The 22,555-nt window shown below is 36.4% G+C and overlaps 1 protein-coding gene and 2 pseudogenes across 1 annotated transcript; all 3 read left to right on the top strand.

Annotated features, from left to right (window-relative positions):
- The first annotated feature begins 12,309 nt into the window (after positions 1-12,309).
- On the top strand, positions 12,310-15,858 carry LOC122351308 (GTP-binding protein 8-like). The gene is given in 7 exon segments (XM_043248275.1): positions 12,310-12,939; positions 12,941-13,163; positions 13,435-13,533; positions 13,610-13,740; positions 13,902-14,001; positions 14,652-14,770; positions 15,692-15,858. Coding segments are annotated over 7 exon segments (927 nt in total). The 5' UTR covers positions 12,310-12,841; the 3' UTR covers positions 15,849-15,858.
- Positions 15,859-17,685: 1,827 nt separating this feature from the next.
- On the top strand, positions 17,686-19,814 carry LOC122352004 (annotated as a pseudogene).
- Positions 19,815-20,973: 1,159 nt separating this feature from the next.
- The window catches only part of LOC122351486, a 1,701-nt pseudogene continuing 119 nt past the window's right edge, over positions 20,974-22,555 (top strand).

The raw sequence follows: 22,555 nt of genomic DNA, 5'->3' as shown, positions 1-22,555 counted from the left end.
CCCACAATGATAGGAATACCAGTAAATTTTGACCTTGTGGGCAAATGTTTTAGGTCTTAATGAGGAAACAAGCTCATAAAACATATAGGATAAAAATGAAAAAAAAAACCTAAAAATGTCAGTAGTTTCCTGTAAAGGGTAGGTTTAGGTGTAGGGTTGGTGTAGAACAATAAGACATACAGTGTGTACAGTATAAAAACCATTACGCCTATTGAATGTTCCCATAAAACATGGAAACACAACGTGTGTGGGTGTGTGTACGTGGTATTCCCAGTGATATGCGGACCAAATGTGCCCACAAGGATAGTAATGCCACTAATTTTTAACCTTGTGGTGACATTGTTTTGTCCCCAAGAGGAAACAGCTTATAAATCATACATTTTTAAAAAATGGCAGTAGTTTTGTGTGAGTGGTATAGGGTAAGGGGACAGAAAATACAGTTTTTACAGTACAAAATCCATTAAGCCTATGCAATGTCCTCATAAAACAATGAAACCATGCGTGTCTGTGTGCTGGGTTGAGCTCAGTAAGATACAGTACGCATCAGTACAGTATGCATCAGATCATGTTCCCTGTTCTCACATCAGCTGGGTCTCACTCATGCCAGACTGATCTGAATTCAGAGCAAAGTACCAACTAATCTGTCTCACCCTCTCTAAGCCTCCCCCTCTCTCATAAGCACTCCACCACCCTCTCCTCTCTCTTCTTTTTTTCTTCAGTCTCTCTCTCTCTCCCTTCCAGTCTTGTTCGTCTTCACTCTTTCGTGGCATCTGGACTGAAGTCAAGAGATAAAGGTTGTAGCTACACACAGCCGCTGGATCAGGGCAGATTTACTCCGGCATGGCTGAGCCTCCCATGGGCTGGAACTCTGTTCTCTCGCCCCCCGTCCCTCCTTAACCCCAGAGAGCATGACTGAGGAGGACGGAGTGTAGGACAGACCCAGGCAAACCAGATCCACCTAGATCTCCAGCACAGGCTATCCCACTTAACATCCACATCACCTCCCTCGGGACATGTAGTGGAACTCCCTCACATGCATCTCCCCTGACCTGATCTCCTTTCAGAGGCGCTCTGTGGAGCTATGACTCTCGACTCCAGAGACGCAGTGTTTAATAGCCCTCTCATCCATTCCCATCAGTATTTCACCGCTCTCGCCATGATCTCATTAATCAAAACGCTGCCTCACATTTTCCCTTCTCTTGAGACACTTTCACAGTATATACAGATTCTTCAGAGCCAGCTGTGAACAGTTTCTGGAATATATCTATATTCATTTTTGATTTATCGAACTTAAAGCTGCAGTCGCACTAGCCTTTGCACACCATTGACTTCCATTCATAAGCATGCAAAATGTTATGGCTAATGCAAGTTCACATGATGGGATGATGTGTGACCAGTAAAGGATGTGAATGTTCAAACGGAGTAGATTTCACATTTTAAATGTATTTGCTATTTTACCATATCTTATGATATTGAGATTCACTGTTGATTCACTATTGATTAGAAATTTTCAGAGTCTGGTATAAAACTATTGATTTAAATGTTTTTGTTAGATGTTTTTAAATGGGAGTAGTTGGATGCAAGAGTTTTCTTTTGGAAATGTTTCTGATTATCAGAGATTTCTTTGAAGAGCCAGGGTTGATGAAGATTTCACCAGCAATTTCACTGTTAAACATGAATATTTAACAATCATTAATCACCCTTGCGAGCCTGTAAGTAATTGATAAGTGAATAGGAAAGTGACCAAAAAAGGTCCAACTAATAAATAAATAAATAAATAATAATAAAATACACTATATTGCCAAAAGTATTGCCTTGACTCGCATATGAATTTAAGTGACATCCCATTCCTAATCCATAGGGTTCAACATGACGTCAGTCCAACCTTTGCAGCTATAACAGCTTCAACTCTTCTGGGAAGGATGCCCACAAGGTTTAGGAGTGTGTTTATGGGAATTTTTGACCATTCATCCATAAGCGCATTTGTGAGGTCACACACTGATGTTGGACGAGAAGGCCAGGCTCTCAGCCCTGTATTAATCCATCCCAAAGGTGTTCCATCAGATTGAGGTCAAGACTCTGTGCAGGCTAGTCAAGTTCATCCACACCATTGTCATTCATGTTTTTATGGATCTTGCTTTGTGCACTGGTCCACAGTCAAAATGTCTTGCTTAAGCATTCAGACTCTTTCACTGGAACTAAGGGGCCAAGCCCAGCTCCTGAAAAACAACCCCACACCATAATCCCCCCTCCAGCAAACTTTACACTTGGCACAATGCAGTCAGACAAGTACCATTCTCCTGGCGACCGCCATACCCAGACTTGTCCATCAGATTGCCCGATGGAGAAGCATGATTCGTCACTCCAGAGAAACCGTCTCTATTGCTCTAGAGTCCAGTAGCGGAGTGCTTTACACCGCTGCATCCGACACTTTGCATTGATGTATGGCTTGGATGCAGCTGCTCGGCCATGGAAACACTTTCCATGAAGCTCTCTGCACACTGTTCTTGACCTAATCTGAAGGCCACATGAAGTTTAGAGGACTGTGTTTTAGGAATTAGTTTTATATGCATGATGAAGGTTATGAACAAAAAGGTTGTTATTTAATAAATACTGTGCTGGATGTATTCTTTATATATAATAGTAATAATTATAATGTAGGATGTTGTCTTTAGCAAAGATGTATATATATCATCAGTTAACAACGTTTTAGGTCACGGTGGGCATCCCTTTAAAGGTTTGCAAATAAAAATTTAATCTGCTTCCCTAAAAATGAATGAGACTTTTACTTGTGCAACCTAACTGCTGAACTGATTGATTGAGCATCATTCTAGAGTGCTGCTATTTAGTCCAATTAACTGCACTGGGATGTTTCACCTGTTGAATCACTTTGCTTGTGTAGGTTTGTAAAATTCCAGTCGAGAATAGTGTGATTTTGCCAAGCATTAAGATCAGAGTTTCCTTTTTAATAAAAAAAAAGAACCGACTTATTCGTAACACTTTTGTTAATAACTGATCTAACAATAAACAAAATGTTCACATGCCTTTAGTAATCTAGGTTACCGTTCATTTCTTTAGCACTTTTTGGAGTAATATTTCTTAAATAACCCATAAGAAGTGGCACACACGGATCAGTGTTTAGTTTGTAACCAAATTCAAAAACTGTTTCTCGCCAGCCGCCTTCTGCTCCAGATGTTTGGCATTCACTCATCTGTGACTTCTATACATGACTCTGACTTTACTGGACCTACACTGCACAAATATCAGATGCTCTTTGAATAACATGAGATTTTATTCCCATGTTTCTCTCATCCAGTGCCGCCCACCGTGTCTTTCCTGGACGGCGGCCATTTCGTGAAATCCTTTCCATTCATTGTTTTAGGGAAATATGTTCTGTCTGTCCCCACGTTGGCCCTCTGACATTCAGACAGCGCCCTACTCTACAGCGAAAGGTTAGCTTAGTTCCACTCTCCCACACGTTCGCTGTATGGCATTCTCTCAAATTGGAAAAGCAAGGCCTTGTTCTGGGAGCATGCTGGGGTTAAGGAGGGATACAGAGACATGATTTAGAAGGAGGCTTTAGAGGCTCAAGTCTCCGAGGACCTCATGCAGCGTGGCCAAAACTCAACTCTGGGTGACTGTGGAAACTGTGCGTCCCAGGAGATGGGTGGAACTCTACTGCCCCCTGCTGGGAGCCTCATCCTAGACATTAGCAGTGTGGTAAAGTGAAGTGCTGGCTTGGGAAATGCCTCTGCTAATCTCCTGGGTTGACTTTGGTTGTGGGGGATGGAGATTGGAAGTGTTTATGAAGAGCTCTACTGCCTCCTGCTGGATGTGAAAATACGAGGCAATGGGAACTAGCAATTGTTATCTTCGTTATACATTTAAAGCAATGCTGTTTCGCTAATCACATGCACAATTTGCATAATTGTTTGTCAGTATCATAAATTAGTACAACTCATATCTGATGAGGAAATCAATTTGACTTGCATTTTCAATTAAAGAGCAAGTCAGAAACAAAACTTAATAAACTTGTTTCCTAGTAGCTTAAAAGTTTCATAAAAACTTACATTTTAAAAGATCATGGAAACTAAAAAAATAAAAAGAAAATAAATGCTTATCTCCTTAAAATGGATTCATAATCTCTGTTATAATGATTTATAATCTTCACTCTGTGACATTTCTTTTCATATTATTATTTATTGTTAACATATTTTTTATCAATATTTTGAATTAGCCCTCTTTAGTTTTCATATAATGTAATTTTATTTTAATTTTAGCAATTTAGTAGTTTTAATGCAGATAGTAATTTTACTACTTAAAGAATAAATTAATAAATGTAAATGCATGACAGTCATTTTATTTGTATTTTTCATTTTATTTTATGTACTTATATAGTTATTTATTTTTTTTGTGGAAACGTATATTTTTCTGTCTTTTATAAACCCTTAGCAAAAAAATTCACACAATTGAGACAAATGCCAAAAGTTGCAGATGGAGGGTACTCACAAATCATGAGACCTTGACTTCTTGTGCGGGGGGTATTATGAACAAAAAAAGCCCTATCATAACTCAAGAGATGAATGACCCTCCTACACGAGGAGCAAACAAGAGAAATGGGGTGAGAAGCGAAGACGACGGTGGGCAGATGGGTCGGGAAGTGAAAATGTGTGAGGAAAGGTGATGGTGGGGGTGGCTTGCACTGCCAGACCGCCTTAATCAATCAAAGCTCTTAACAAGACAGAGGCCACAGGAACGTCCCATCATGTCTGGGACGGACGTGAAGACAAGAGGGGCAGAATGAACACCTGGGGTATATTCATGCACGGTTTGGGATGCTTTCTAGCTAAGTGAGAAATCACAGGATCTCAAGAGAAAGGCATTAAGGTGAAGGTTTACAAAGACATAAACAAGTGGGTAATTCGGACAGGCATGTAAACACTTCACATTGTCATTTACATTGTGTTTCTGTTGTTAACATTGTATTAATATTAAAACAGATAAGTTAACATTAGAGGATGTATTAATATTACTAAACAGATTTCATGTGTCATATTTTATTATTTACAAATATTTTTTTAGGTAACACTTTATTTAAATGTGTAACATTTTATTTAAAGTTACAAGTTACATGTACTATTGTAATAGCTATTAATTAAGCATCATTTCTTGCAAGTAACACTAATCCTAACGCTAAGTATATAGTAAGTACATATAGCTAATTAATATTACTCAATACATAAATAATTACCCTGTAGCAAGGACACCTTAAAATAAAATGTAACCAAAACTGTTTATTTTTATTTAATTGCATTGTCACTGTGTGTCATTGTATCCACTAAACTTTTTTAAGGTTGTCCATTTAAACTGCTTAATTTCTCACAAATAATTGTAAATAAAACAAATAATTGCAAAAATAATTTCCAAACTTTCCTTTCCATATTTCCACCTGTCCCTGTCTACCTCTGTTTGGGCGAACAGACCATCTCGACCCAAACTGAGCCAAATGTCAACATGTCAAACCACTAATAAACAGAACAATATTTTATATATTTTTGACTGATTTTCAAAAGATGACCTCCATATCTCTTAGCTTTACACACATCTACGCACACTCTATCCTTGAGACCCGAATCTTGCACTTTACTCTCACTTCAGGACACACAAAACACTCTTTTTTTTGGAGTCCAGATGACTTGAGCCCACACACATGCCCTAATACCCCGTCCTCTACACAAAAGCCCCACGCTGACACCTGCAGCAGGGGTGAGGCACCACATGTTCCTGTGTCCATTAAACACATTGTTAGTATTCTGTGTGTTGTCAGAGCCCAAGGCGGCACAATGGACAGCAGTGTGGGTTCACATCGCCTCATTTATTGTCACCTCCAAAATTTCTGAAAGTAGCGGGGCCCACAGGACTCAGAGCATTAGATATGGAGATGGGTGTTTGTGCAGCAGGGATTTTGTCCTTCCAGGTGCCCTTGCCGAGTACATTTGTGTGGAAAACAAGGTAGGCCTAGCGTAGCCAGTCCCTCACACTCAGGACAAGTCTTGCGACTAAAACAAAGGACATACACACACACACCGATTCCTTTCTGTGTCTCTGAAGCTCCATCACTCAGCATTGTGTGTCAGTGTGTGTGTTGTTAAAGCAGGGTGACTTTGGCTTTGCTACAGTCATTTGTGACTGTAGGCTGTTCTCTGACAGCAGTAATTACAGGTTCTCCATCAGACTTTAACTTGGGCTCCTTCCAGTCCAAATCTTTCTTTTCCTTTCCTAAACAAACTCAACTGCATCATTCTCTCATTTCACCACTATCTCTCATCTCTACAGCTTGTCTTCTCACAGACAAGTCCAGACGAGTAATAGACAAATGCAGCCCAGGCCAATTAATCTGCAATATTTGGGATACTACTTTTTTTTTTTTTTTTTTAAATGAAAGAAAGTAATAGCCTTATTTTTCTGTTAACCAAATGTATCAGTAATGCTGGCATTTATAATATTACAAATTATTTCTGTTTTAAATAAACTTTAAATACATAAATCTATTCAAAACATCAAAATAATCCTGAAAAAAGTACCACAGTTTTAATAAAAATATTAAGCAGCACAATAGCTGTCAGCACTGATAAGAAATGTTTATTTAGCAGTAAATCAGAATATTAAAATGATTTCTGAATCATATATATATATATATATATATATATATATATATATATATATATATATATATATATATATATATATATAAAGTTTATATTTATATATTACACATTTCTATATATAAAAATTAAGCATATAAATGTATGCATGTAAAAAAATTACATAAAATATTTATATAATGCATAATAAATATATATATATTATGTAAACAAAAGCTTTTTATTTTGGATTAATTGCAATGAATCATTTGACATTAATATGTATTCCACAACTCCGGAGGTCGGCACTCCACATTGCCTAAAAACATTTAACAAATATGTGTTTATATATACCAGAAATCTCCTGCAGTGTCCTTTGGTCCAGCTGTAAGTGACAGAGATGGTTTATTTTTGATGTTCTTGCAGTTTACTATGTGAGGACTAGAGTTTCAAACAGAGATCCCTGACTCCCTGAGGAAACTCAGGGCACTTCAAGCTGTTTTTGTGTGTAGTGATATACAGCATTGTGACTTGAAAGGAAGCTGACTCTGACCTGAAAGGGGATGGAATTGCTTACACCAAATTATATAACCTGAACTAGGTTAAACTTAATTTCTGTAGATACTAAAAACATTTAGAGGCAATTAATTTTCAAGTGCAAAATCAATTCAGAAGCCACCCATTGTCTAAATTAACCAGGCACTATGTGCTGGTATAGCACTGCATCATGTGTATTTAAATGAAGTCTTTATTTCTGCCCAAACATGGCTTTTTCCATGCAAATTAGAATCATTATAAAATGCTCTGGTTTCAACTGTCAGTGTTATTTGCCTGATGCAATTAACGCTGCGCTTATTACCACCCACAGCAAGCTCTGAGTTAACAAAATTTTATTTAAAAGGGATGTTTGTGTACATTTTCTACTGGTAATGCCAAACGATGGAGTATTATAACCGGGCACATATCCAGGCGCACAGTTTAGTCGAGCACACTTTCAGCATTTTAAAGAGCAGATTCGGGAGTCTGGACCACAGTGAAACTGTACAGTCCCACATCATGCTGGTCTGCAGCATTTTCACAACAACCTACTTAAAAATCATCTACAAGAAGAATTGCCCTGTTTAAATTTCAATCAACATTAATTTTGAGGACATAAACCATTTCATCCCAATTTCATTACATCATTTCATCTCTCTCATTTATATATATATATATATATATATATATATATATATATATATATATATATATATATATATGCTGTAGATCAGGGTTGTCCATCTCAACGCTGCAGCAACAGACATACCATATAGCTTTCAAATAAGCCTTATGGACTTGATTAGCTGGATCAGTTGTGCTTAATTAGTATTACATCTAAACTCTACAGGGCTGTGGCTCTCAATGAACTGAGGTTGACACACCTGCTGTTGATATATATGATATTTACCCTAATATAAATGTGTATAAATATCACAAATCATTTTGGTCCAGTTCTTGCTATTAACAAACAAACAACCTTTGCCTCAATAAACTACTCATCTGCCCCTTGTTAATAGTAAGGTAGTTGTTAAATTTAGGTTTTGATTAGCGATGTAGAACATGCAGAACATGTGATCTTTTAAGTACTAATAAACGGCCAATGCATGCTAGAAAGCAACTACTTAATATTGAGAATCGGTCCCTCTGCTAAAGTATTACCATGCACACACTCACAAAGGTTAGGACTCTCATCTAGCAAGTATTTGTGGGACAGTCTTAGTGTTCCTGGGTGGCACCAAATTTGTTTTCTCAAGCATTTCCTTCCTGCAGTTTATTTATCGAGTCAAACCTCCTGCTTCAAGGTCATTCTTTCTCTCTTTCTGCTCTTCCCTCTTTCTCTCTGCAGATCCTGGCACACAGTTCCCGATCGATATCCCAAACACTGAGCTTTCATACCCTCTAAACACCACCTGCCAAAATATTTATGCTACCATGTCTTCACTGAGGAAAACAGGGTAAAGAAAAACCTTAATTTTATTTTACTGATGTTTCAAATAGCAGCCTCTACCCCTTTTCCACCTTTTGTTTCTCTCTTTTTGTTTATATATATATGACACAGAGAATATGTTCAGCTTCACAGCATCATGGTCTTGCTCTTTCTGTAAATTATATCGTATAATGCACAGTTTAAAAGTTGTCCGTATGCATTGAATAAATTATGCACAACATAAAATATAGTAGTTATCAAACGTGTAATGCTCAACTTTACCTTCTTCCTACTGCATTTTCTTTATTATAAATCTTTTTTTTAACATATTAAAACATATTTTTAATGTACATTATATTAAAATAGTTGAAATCTTGCCATGCTAGCTAAATGTAAAAGTATACCTAAAACTATTTATTTAAACTATTAGACTAAATATTAAAGCAACATTGTTTGTTTCTCATTTCTGCTGTAACTACTGAAAAGAAAGTAACGACTTCTGGAAAATGATTGGTACTGTTAGTAGTAGTAGTAGTAGTAGTAGTAGTAGTATTGGAAGACTATGGCAAGTATGGAAGACTACAGCAAATCACCCTTAGGAGGCTTTTTCAGCCAAAATTTGCAACATATCCTTCTCAGCTGTAATGAATAAAACTGAATTTAAGAATACTGTGGTATCCAGGATGATAAATAGACAGCGTTTCTTACATTAACCAATACCTAATGAGATTATGTATCCACAATTTAGCTCACGGCTGTTAAAAATATTTATAAAGGCATACGAATGTGTTCTGTTTCGCATGCTGTTGTAAAAATAGTAGGCAGAATAAAGGTGTATTTACTAGTATTTCATTCTGAACATAGCTGGCCTGTGATCAAGTTTTGAAAACCTTGTAGTTATATTGAGGAAGATGCTTTCCCCCAATATAATATAAATATTCCTTGGCGTTCCCTCCCCTCTTATAAAACGCACAAAGAGGACACAGTCACCGCCCGGGGTGCGTGGCTGGAGCAGAAGCTCCTTTGTGAGGTCGTGTTATAGGTGTGTTCATCGCATTGGCCGACTCTTTGTCTTGTGTGTCACTATGTCATTTTTATCGCCTCTGAGTGTGTCATTAAAGCCAGCGTGTCAGATATAAGTTACATTCCATCAGTCTATTAAGCTGTTTGAACGATTGACCCTTCTGATTTGTGTGAAGTCATCTGAGATGAACTGCGTATGGCTTCATTATTAGGAGACGGAGCAGAACGGGGGTGAAGCGGAGGCGTTAAGGGTGGCAGACGTCCCTTTTGTGCGTTCGTCACAATGCTGAAGTGAAAGGAGGCAGGATGCTTAACATGCAAATGAGACGAGAGAAGGAGAGAGGTCAGGGTGGACATCACTCAGTGTCACATTAACAAGTGCTCGTTCCGTGATGGGGTATTAAGTACTGAGTCTGAGAGCGCGGCAGCTGCATCTCGTTGGCGCTTTTCTGTAGAATTTACCAGCAAAAATATCTCTGCCAATCTGGTATGATCCCAAAGAGATCAGATGAAAAAGAAGATGCAGCTTTTTCTAAAATGTGCATCACTTATGGATTATTTTATCCCTTTGGCATTACATTTGATAATCCATCAGCTGGTTGACCTTGTGTATGTAAATGAACAGTAAGGAGTATCACCAGTCAATTTTGCAGGTGTGTTTAGAATGGCATACTGTACTACTACTACTCATAGTATTTCTTGCATTACACAGTATGCACCCCCTGGCTATTATTATTTACCAAAACCAACTATTAAATTATATGAATGTTTTATTCCTATTCATATGACTAGTGCCAGATCATTTTCTGCACTATTGTATTAAAAATCTAAAAGAACAAGTTTTGGTTACACTTTATATTAGGTGGCCTTAACTACATCCCTATGTGCATCAAAAATAAGTACAATATAAGTGCAAAACACTTTTTGAGGTGGGGATACAGGGAAGGTTAAGGACAGGTTTAAAGGTGGGTCAAGCTGTAAGGGAAAGGACCAAGATATTTACAAATACATATAGGTATTTCTAAAAATAAGTATAAATAAGTACATTACTTATACATGACACTGTACTCACTGAACTTGTATGAACATGTATGCTTGCCTATAGCACTATTTCACATAAATAATAATACAATAATATACAGTGGTATGTAGTGCACTGTTTTCAGTAAGCAGCATGCATATTAGTATTTCATTTCAAGCTGTCTGACAATCTGTTTTTACTTTGCTGGATCTCCATCCTAATATCCTCATCCATCTAGGACTTTCCATCTTTCCATTTAGTATTCTGATTCTTTCATTATTCACTTCTGTGCTCAATTCCAAACTCATTTGACTGCTTGTCAATTCGTCTCCATCTACTAGACTTTCCATCCTTTTTTTTAATGCTTCACATATCACTCTACACTGTGATCTGTGTGCCTGCCCGTTGGTTTAGTGTTGTTGAGAAAGGAAATTCAGTTTGTGCCTTCGTAAGGAATGGCTAGGTCATCTTTCTTTCTTCAACACAGTTTACGGATGTAAGTGAGTTTTCTTTGATTTATGTTGCTATTCCAGTCTGGGTTTTTGTAAGAAAGCTATAAATGCTTCTAGGTTATGCAGATACTGGCTGATCTCAGGTCAGTATGGTGGTTTATCCAGTAACAGCTGATGTTGGGAGACGGCTCCAGGATCGGCTATAACGTCCCTTTTCTACAGCTCTATAAATATTTTAGATGGTGGGCAATAGCAGGCCCCATAAATGCTCCCTTCAACTGTCTGTGGTAGCTACACCGGCCCTATTCTGATTTAAAGGCCATTATAGATTACAATCTTACCAGGGATAAATTCACAGCTGTACACATTCATTTTGTGTCAGTGAAAAGTCAGGCAGGGTGACTGTCGGGGTGACACCTTCCTGAACTCAGTCAAGCAATAAAGACTAAACTTAGCTCAGTCCGAGTTTCAGAGATGTAGGCCTATCATAAAGAAATAAGGCTGTGGTGTTTATAGAATTATAATCATGTATGGTAAATGCATAAAAATTCAATTCTGCACAGTGTGATTTTTTCAAGAGTGAGTATCGTTATAAATAAGTATTTGTTTTAGGTGTGCTACATAATGCAATAAACTCGGATCAAACTCTGATAACTGTTATACGTTGATGCCCCCTAATGGTCAGTTTTATATCAGTACAAACGGCACAAATGTTTTAGTTTTAAATGTTTTTTTATAATTATTTTTAATGCTTTTTTTGTTGTTGTTGTTGTTTTTTATTATTTCACTTTATTTAATTTTTTCATTGTAATTGTAATTTCATTGTAAGTATTGCACCAATGTCAATGTTACACAGGCTAGATGCTATTGATTTTAAAATGTTTTATCATAACAGTAAAGCATGTTTTTAGGTAAAAAAAATAAAATAAATAAATAGATCTATTATTTATTGATCTTACTCTATAACTATATTGTAAGTGGTACCTTGCTTGTGTGGCGCCGCGTTTGAAACAAGCTGTGCTGTAAAGGGTAATGAACACAATGTACAGTTATATACACAGCAAAACATATAGCAGCATAGTGGTAAATTAAGGTTTGGTATAGCTTTGATAAAATTACTCTTTAGGGTTCACGGTTCCTATAATGTATTCAGTAAAAGGCGGAACTTTTCTTATTCTCTTTGTTTCCACTGGATCGGTTCAGATGTAACACGCATAGCTACATAAGTACGATCGATTTATTCTCAACAAATCGCCTTTTTTGAGCTTTCTTTAAACGTTTGTTTACATAAATGTATTACTTCACTAGTGTAATAGTATTTATCATTGTGCTTTCGGAATTAACCAGTTCATTTCGGGCTGTAAAAGATTTTTATAAACTTTAATTCTAATCAATTTAAGATGACATTGCTTGCAGTAAGATGTTAGACGTACGTTTTATGAGTAAAACGTCTTAAAACGTAGCGAAAGGCAGCACATGTATGGTAAATGTTTATTTGTATAATGATTTAAATGCTGATTGACTGGCATCTGTATTATGTGAAGACACAGGACCCAAGTGGATGGACATGAACCATAATATTCAATTCATTAAATCTTAGAAAGATTAACTTTTCCGAAACCGTCAAGCAAGCCCTCTTGAATTCAACATCCCATTTACTGCATGAATCAATCAGTGTATCCCAAAACTGACTTCAGTGAGGCAAAATTGTTATACTGAGAGAACTGATCTAACAATGCTGAGGATAAAGGCATTGCCTCTACTGCAGACACATATAGCAGGTTGTTCTTTGGTATCTCAGTGCGTTCATCAGCTGGCCTCCATCAAACACGTGTGTGCTCCCCGAGAGGAGGCGCCAGGCTCTCCTGTACCCCTTTAACAGTCTGAAGGAGCACCTGTCCTCACAGGTCAGCCAGGAAGAATTCAAGATCTTTCATCCCAGCTTGGAGGAACTCCGTCAGGCCGAGACGCTGTTCACTCCCTCCTCTAAACATAGCATTGACTACTCTACTTCTGCGGTCCGTTTAGACCATGTGCCTCTTCTTAAACAGCCAGAGGTAAGATAAGATTTTCTTTAGTAGCCATCACTTCATTAAATAATACAGTTGCCTCAAACTGTACATGAATTCATAAAAATTGGGAAGAAAGAAATATGATTTCAGTTTACATCTGGGTTGTATATTTGTATTTCTCCTTTTCTGGCATTTTAATTAATTTAGGTTGTTTAGTATATTAATATTACAATAATTTGAAGTCATTATATGCCCTCTGCACTAGATGTTTTAAACTGTGTCTCGGGTTTGCTTTGAGTTCTTGTTTATATTGCAGGTGTGTTTTATGGGCAGAAGTAATGTGGGAAAATCTTCTCTCATCCGTGCCTTATTCTCTCTTGTGCCGGAGGTAGACGTGCGGGTCTCTAAAACTCCGGTGAGTCTGCAGGTCTTGGATGTTTTCTGCCATTCGGTCCTCCATGGTCTCGTTCTCAATCTTCGTTTTCACCCAGGGCCACACTAAAAAGCTGAATTTCTTCACTGTGGGAAAGGCCTTTACTCTTGTAGACATGCCAGGGTACGGACACAAGGCCCCACGGGACTTTGTAGAAATGGTTGAACCTTACCTTCTAGATCATCAGAAGTAAGTTAAAGTTGATTCTGTTTTTTTTTATTAGCTCACAATGCTTTTGTGTATACTTGTGTTGAGTTTATATAAAAAAGTGAATTACAAAGCTTGTCTCATTAGATGTATAAATGAGGGATAGAATTAAGTTTTTCTTTCTTTTTTTTGATGTCTTCTAGTCTGGTGAGGACGTTCTTGCTTGTGGATGGAGGTGCAGGTCTGCAGAAGGCAGATTTAGTTGCTGTGGAGATGTGTGAGGAGTTCAATTTACCTTATGTGGTGAGTTTATCTGTCATGCTCTTACTGTCCAGAAGGGGTCGATAGAGTATTATATGCTAATATAATAATAAGGCAAAAAATGCTTTAAAATAAACAAAACACCTGAAACATGTTTTTCTTTAATCACCTTTTCAACCGTTTTTGTTTCATTAAAGAACCGGGGTTAATACTTTGTAGAAAGGGGTAGCCTGATTGTGTGTGTAAAAGTGTGATTTCTAGACATAGAAAACTAATTACATGTTATTTAATTATTATAGTTAATTATTATTAAAGTATTATAACTTCATGAATTTGTCATTTTTCTCATTTAGTTTAACATGGTTTCAGTTTAAAGTGTTAATATTTGCAGCAAATAACAGCAAAAAGGTATAAGCTTCATCTGAATTCCATTCAACGCCCCGATTTTTGTAAATACAAATTGTATGATTTGATGCATCATGAATTGTATGTGTACTTTTCACAGTGAGTATCATTGAAAGTATCATCATATACAAAGCCAAAAGTGCTTTTTAATTTCTTCATTCAAGGCTCATTCTTTTTTGATGCACATGAGTTTATTGTCTCTTCATTGGAATGAATGTATTTCATATATCTAGATATCTGTCTATATACTCTCTCTCTCTCTCTCTCTCTCTTTGGTCATGTTTTAGCTGGTGGTAACTAAAATAGACAGAACCCGACAGGGTGCTTTGTTGGCTCTTGCTCTACAGCTTCGGGACTTTATCAAAAGTCAAACCAGCACGTGCTTCCCACAGCCATTTCTAATAAGGTGAGATATGCATGTTATGCAGACACACACTCTCTTTTAATTTTATGCTATAAAGATAATCCTTTTAAATTCAGAAAGGTTTACACACAAACAGGGTTCAACATTGTTGTGGGATTTTTTTTCTCGGTTTGTCTGGTCGGTGTTCCACAGCTACATATTTTTACAAAAAGAAACTTTGCAACAAGCTAGAAAAATATAGAGACATAATAAAATAAACATAATATAACTTTGTTCATTCATAAACGCACATTTGCTGAAGTCAATTCTGACAAACTATAGCTTAATAACATTATCCAGGTGTCAAAAACTGTTAAAAAAGTAACAGTTAAAAAGAAAATGTGTTTTTTTTTATTATAATTATTATTATTTTATATATATTATAATTTAAAATTCATTTTTAATAAATCTGGATTTTTTTAGGTTTACTTTCATCAGAAAATCCTAAAAAAAAAGCATGTAGCGTGATTTCCACAAAAATATTAAGCAATGCAAGAATTTTAAGAGATTAATAATACACAATTATGATTTCTCATGCATTGTTTCAACATTACGAGGTAATTGCAATGTTAAAAGATATTTGACATGCCATCATGCTGATGCACATATGAGCAGTGGTGAGTTAATAATGCACACTCATCCTACGACTTCTTTTGGGTTTATATGATGCTCTTGATCACCAGCAATTAAATCCATCTCTTATACAGATATATCAGTGAATCTTAGAAAGTTCTCTGTTGGATGAAAAATGTTAATGTGGTCAGATGGTTATCAACATGCTGATAAGATAAGGATAGGAGTTCTGGAAACGGTTGCATTTGCTTCGTGTGTCAATACAGGAAGTCACTTTTCACAGATAAGGTGATAAGTAGCATATGATATAACATGTGTACACATAACTTTTTCTTTTCGCTTGACTTGCAGTTCAATCCAGTTTCTCGGGATTCATCTGCTCAGGTGTTTCATAGCACATGTAACGGAAATCTACAGCTCAACGCTAAACAGTCATGAGTTTACTGTCTTTCCACATGTCACAAACACAAACCTGAGGTCTGGACCCAGTGTCATAAAACCAATTTGAAAATGACTGATCTGAACTGCTTAATTACTGAATCTATGTATTTATTATTTTCATAATAATACAGAGTCTGGAATCACAATATTACTGGTTTCAGAATTCATCCAGCTTCCATAAACTCTCTGAATGATCCAGAAATCAAGTGTATGATTTAAAATATTTATATTTTAGGTTATACTGCAAATGACTGTCTGTTGCTGTATAGTCAAGTGGAATATTTGTTCTTCAAAATAAAATGACAAAGTGTTGCTTTAAATGTGACTGTTACATCCTGTTCACTCTTTTGAAGATTAAACCAAAAGGTAACGCCATGATATGATCAGATCAAATTCCAGATACATTTGTCTGTTAACATAATTACTAAGAACTGTGGCTTATTTATAGAATTTGTTAATTACTGAACCTAAATTCCAGTAAATTGGTAAAACCCAGTGAATGGATAATAAAAGGACTTCTTACTCTTGAATTTGATCTCTGTGTCATGTCTTCTCCTTGGTTTGTTTTGTGTTATGGTTTATGTTACATGGTTTTCAGGCATTACTCTTCCTAAATTAATTAAGGCGGGGTTTTATTAATTCCACCCAAGGGTTAACATTATTATTATGTATTACAAGATTATAATGGATTGGACATGGCTTATCACAACCGTTTTTAAGTTGCAGTTGGTTAGACAGAATATAAAATATTTAAAAATATTTTAGAAGTATTTTAAACCAATACCAAAAATATTATTATTTTTATTTTCATCAAATAATGGAATTTAAATGTTCTTTTTTTTAATTTTAGAATTCAAAGTTCAAAATGTTTAGAATCTCAGTGTAATAACCGCTTGGTCTTTAACCCCACAAAAGCCATTCGAATACTGAAACAGAGCTTCTTTTTAAATTCTTTTAAAGTGGGGAAACCATATTTAAAACAATTAAAAGGGTCCTTCGCTGACAGTTAAAAAGCCTTGAACAAGCTGCGCTTTTATGTTTTTATTTTTTTACATACCCTGCGAGAACAATACCAATTCCATCAATGTACTTTGAACCTAAGTGTCCTTACAGATGTTGCACAGTTTATGTAGTTGCACAAGCGCCTCAAAGTGTTTAATTTTTACAAAAAAATTTTACTTTGTGACTAAAGATACAGGTATATGTGTGTGCTTTTTGAAAGAAAGTGAGGTGCCATGCATTCCTATAGTCTCTTATATCTCTAAAAAGTCCTTTAAAAACAATCATATGGTTTATGACATGACGTTTTTTCTTCTTTATGACGCACGTATAATTTTGGGCCAGGTAGACACATGTCCTCCACTCAGAAACGGCGTGGTGTGGTGATGGTACAGGGCCATACCTGGAGAAAAACAATAAAATTTAAGTGCCACAGTGTTATAAATGGCAAGAGGGTGCAATTGCATTTATTGTGGCTAAACTTAACTCGCAAACAATTACATCTTTTTTTCTTTTTTCACGCTCTTCTCTTTGTTTTATGTGTTATGCTTGGACACTGACCCCACAAAACATTTTTGCATATGAGTTAATTATTTTTCAGCATTTTTTGTTCTATTTTATAGACCCCACACATATATTAAAGCTGTAAGAGACAGGTAAAAGTTCACTTTTGTCACCCAGGATGCAGGAAAGAGGGCACTAAGAGGGGAAAAGGTGTTTCTAAAAATGTAAAAAAAAAACAATCTGGAATCTTAGCTCGCTTTGTCAAAGAAGCATCATCACCTCAATCATTCGATTGGAACCTACACCATCTTCCTTAACAGGATCCTACTTTATTTCTTCACTACTTTATTTAAACTCATTTTTTCTCAACATGTGCAATCAACCAGACCCCGCCTGCCCGCATGAACGCTACGATCTGCACGGGCACGCCCTGCCTGGTGCCCTATGATCCGCTCAATGACATCCTCAGCACGGTGATGAGCACCACGCTACCATCATGCTGGCTTTGGTCATGTTTTCGATGGGTTGCACTGTTGAAGCAAGAAAGCTGTGGGTGCACATCCGCAGACCCTGGGGCATTTTTTATCGGTTTCTGTGCCAGTTTGGCATTATGCCTTTACAGCTTTTTGCGCTTTTCGCTTGATTTTCAACGTGCTTCCAATCCAGGCTGTAGTCATCATCATCATGGGCTGTTGCCCCTGAGGTTCCAGCTCTAATGTCTTCTGCTACTGGCTCGATGGAGACATGGACCCAAGGTAAGACTATCAGTCTATTCGCTTTTTCAATATCATCCTGCTTGTAACATTCAAGGCTTGCTAGATCCCAGAAATGAACTGGCATGTAAACTCCAGCTCGCTTAAACATGAAGTCTGTGGCATTAGCAGCGTCATTTGTACATTCACTTCATTGTTCGCATAAAATGACATAAATGTCTACTAGGCTGAACTAGATTCCTTGCTGTTTAGTAAATTCTATTATAGATGGAAATTTGGTCTTTATTTTGAAATTCTACATAACATTTTTCTTTTTATTATTATTTAATATTTAATTGCTTACTGTTTTAGTAGAATGGCAAATGTAATAAAATGAATTGTAATTATAGTCCTTTAGCTGTGAACCATAGTAGCTCGACCTTTGAAAATCAAAACCTTATCAAAATTGTCTTAAATTCAAAACAATACCCGTGTTCTTAGCACAATGTTCATGAACTTTGATCCACTTCTGATGTTGGCTACTGTAGACCCAAATCATTTGAACAGCACTTGCTAATTAGATTTTTCAGAATCCAATGATGCATGTTTATAAAGCCGTTATGACAATTTTTAACTAAACACTGATTTCTGCTGCCCATAGCATCAGCATGACCACATGTTCTTCAATTCTGGCTCTGGGAATGATGCCTCTTTGTCTTCTCATCTACACTCACAGTGTGGGACTTCCAGGCGATGCTATCCAGATCCCTTTACGACAGCATCGTAAACCAGCTTCAAATGACCTAAACTCTAGGTTTTCTGTTTTACATACTTGTTTAGTCTTTAATGTTGCTGATGATCATTCCAGGAACAACATTAGTGGCTTTACTTGTGCCTGTCTGTCTTGGGATATACACGAAACACAGGTGGCCCAAAGCAGCCAAAAAGATCCTCAAAGTAAGCTTTAGTTTCTGTGCATGTATATTGTAAAACTTATGCATGCCATATAGCTTCATGTGTATTTTGTTTTTTGTATGTATAGGTGGATCTGTGGTTGGAATCCTTCTAGTCATCGTCATTGCAGTCATAGGTGCTGTTCTGTATCAGTCCTCGTGGACCATTGCTCCTTCGCTTTGGATAATCGGTACCATTTATCCATTCATTGGCTTTGGTCTCGGCTTTCTCCTGGCACGCTTTGTGGGACAGCCTTGGCACAGGTAAAAATCTGTCAATTTTGTCTTCCCATAAGACATTAGATGGTTTGTTGGAACAGTTAGCGCAAATCCGTATGAAGTATCAACAAATTTCACAAAAAGACTGTAGAAAAAAACACTTTGTGATGGTTTTATTTCTCTTTTGGATGTGTTTCAGGTGCCGCACCATTGCTTTAGAAACAGGCATGGCAGAACTCCCAGCTGGCCAGTACTATTACCCAGCTCTCCTTTAGCCACTCATGTGAGCTTGAGCTCATGTTTGCTTTCCCTTAATCTACAGTATCTTCCAACTAGTTGCAGCTGGATTGCAATAGGAAGGCAGTAGAAACTTTTGTTTCACTTATATTTACTCATTGAGAATGATTGATTGTTTTGAAAAATCATTTTACTATAAATTTTGACTCATATCACGTGTGTATTTGCAGTTTATTACTCAACAAAGCGCTGTAGGGGTGCATCAGAGGAGGATGGGGAAGGCGCATGGAGCACACAGCTGAGGATCAGGATAAGCAGAATTACGCTTTGGAGAATGGTGGCTTTCAGTATTGATGAGAATGGCAACACTGAGAATAAGGATAAAGGTACAAAGTTGTGAGCCAAACATTGTTCTGCAAGCATGTGTGACCAAAGTGGTCAGCACTGACCTTCTGGAAGGCATGAACTTTAAACAAGCTATTCAAGCTCAACTAGTGAGTATATCGATAAACTCATTTTCAGTCGAGACAACTGGATGCACTTTTCCATGTTATAAAAAAGCTCTTTAATATATATATATATATATATATATATATATATATATATATATATATATATTTATATTTTCTGCCCACAGGTTTATTTTACTAACACACCTTTTATTTTATATGTATTTTGCTTTTGATCTGCCACTTTAGAGTTAATATACCTTTACTGAAACATGCTGAGTTGTCTTAAATTTCTAAAAATGCTAGTAATTCCCAAGACCAATGTAAAGTGAAATATTTAATAATATAATAAAACATACATTACATATGTCAAGTAGGCTGAATGTAAGATAATTTATTTAAATGTTACTTTGTATACTCATAATTGTGATGGACATTTTGCTTCTTAAATTATTTATGTATGATACTGAAAATTTATACTTCCTTTGTAAAAGCAATTTTTTACCATGTTTGATCAATGGGATTTTTCCATGTACATGGGGATCAAAACAATGGGTATTTCATTTTTTAAATTGCATTTTTTAAATTGTTTAACTTTAACATTTAAACATTACCATAAACATTGCTTACAAGCTCTCAAAAAGTTTGGGATTGCCATTTACAGTGTGTTTTTCTTTTTGTTGTTGTTGTTATGGTGGTGATGTTTATATGCAAAACACCATAAATAAAATAGGCATATTCCAAATCTTGATGTCAGATCTTGATCCCAGCAAACTTTAAAATGCCATGATTTTTTTTATCATTACACCAGAGCTGATTACGTTTGCTGTGTAATCAGGCCCTGCATGAGAATAATTCTTATATGAGACTGCTCTTAAATTGGCTTATTTAGGCTTCATTAACCTCTTCCAATAAATATTACAAAGTGCTGTAATTCAACAAAATTATTCTGCTTAATAATAATGACTAAATGGCTAGATGGTTAATTTCCCTTTAAGTCCTAGTACATATGTATTAATGCAACAGATAAAGAAGGCAAGAGACTAAGAGTCATACATTAATAGAACGTGGGAAACAGAAAAGGGAAGTCTAGTTCTTATTCAAATGTTCTCACATGGTTAACTACACTCCAGTCAAAGACAAAACAGCTATTGAAGATCATTAAAGGAGTTGAAGATGTTGCCACTGTTCTCACTTTTCATATTGTTTCTGAAGACTTCATGTGTATGTTCTTGGCTTGCTGGTAATGCCTGTTCTACAGTGATGTGGAAGAGTTTGCTGCTTACCACGACCTGTCCTGGAAAGACAAACGTTACAGAGAGTGCCATCATGTCACTGACATTAAAGAAGATCTGCGTGGACTTCATCAAACTTGCTTAACCTCTGCATTAAAGTGGAACAAGGCTGTCATGGTGCCCTGACTCCAGGCTCATTCTCATAGTTTTGTTTCTTTGGAATACCTTGAAATTGCTGGATGTTTTTCAGAGATCCCTCCAGAAGCTTTTAATGGATTGACCAATGTTACTTCATTAACATCATTCCTACTTGTCTTCAGAAATCTGTTGTAGGGTAGCTCTTGATTCCAGTCATCTTCTGTCACTTAACTCTTTGTCTCTTTTCATGTAATAGTTTATCACTTATTGGCACCCAAATGTTTTTGAAACAGCTCCAAAGTTGTAAGAAATAAACATACTTAATGTGTGTTTAAAGGCTGATATATCTGAGGTCCTCTGTCGACTGACAAAGCATCATCCCTGAAGCTGTTTAATCTAAGGGAATATGAGCTACATAGACTTCAGTATCTAAACTGCCTAATGTTCAACACTTCTGATGCTCTCAGATACCGACTACTTTCAATATTGAAGAGTTGCATTTGTATCTAGGACGAGAGTAGATCATATAGACGGGGAGCCTGATTTTTGTTAGGGGAACCTCTCCTGCTTTGGAATTTGTTTCAAACAATGATTTCTCAGAGATCTTTCTTTAATTGGAGTTCATAAAATCAATACTTTAAACATCGAGTAAAATGAACTTAACGTTGATGACTTGTGTACAGCAGCAAAGTTATATTCAGTTGTGTCTTTAGACATTCGATTATATGACTATTCAGTTGCTACCAACTCCAATTAATATATCAGATGGCTGTAATGATATTAAGAGAATTAATCTCAAGTGGGTAACATATTGATAGCCAAGATTGTAAATGTCTTAGATGTGCATTCAGTGTTTCAGATTTTCAGAGAAATCTAACTATTTGTGAGCATAGTTAAGCATGTACTCAGACCAAATGATTTCCTATCTCTATGTGATTCATTTCACAGAGACAGTCCAAGAAATCTTTCTTTTAAGATGATAAGCACCAAATAACATAGATAAGATAGTATCTCACCAATCATTCTGTTTTGCAGATCTTTGAGAAATTCTGTACTTATCCAAAAGTGACATTTCTAGAATAGAAGATTTTGCTTTTATTGGACCGCACAAGTTAAAAAGAACTAAAACTCGAGTGAAAACAAGTTATCTTACATTTCTCAAAAATGTTCAGTGGTTTATATAGACTTCTGGTCTTATGATCTCCAAGAAAATACCATAATTAATATTGAGCCAAAATCATTTGGACATCTCATTAACCTTTGTTCAGACTCTGCTGGGAGATCTGAACTTTCCACCACAGTATGCCTCTGATCAGACTGCATTTTTCTGACATGTTTGAAGTTATTC

This window comes from Puntigrus tetrazona, chromosome 9 (genome assembly GCF_018831695.1).
Source record: "Puntigrus tetrazona isolate hp1 chromosome 9, ASM1883169v1, whole genome shotgun sequence".
NCBI lineage: Eukaryota > Metazoa > Chordata > Actinopteri > Cypriniformes > Cyprinidae > Puntigrus > Puntigrus tetrazona.
Note: the sequence above shows the minus strand (reverse complement) of the source record. Positions and strands in the feature narration are given on the sequence as shown.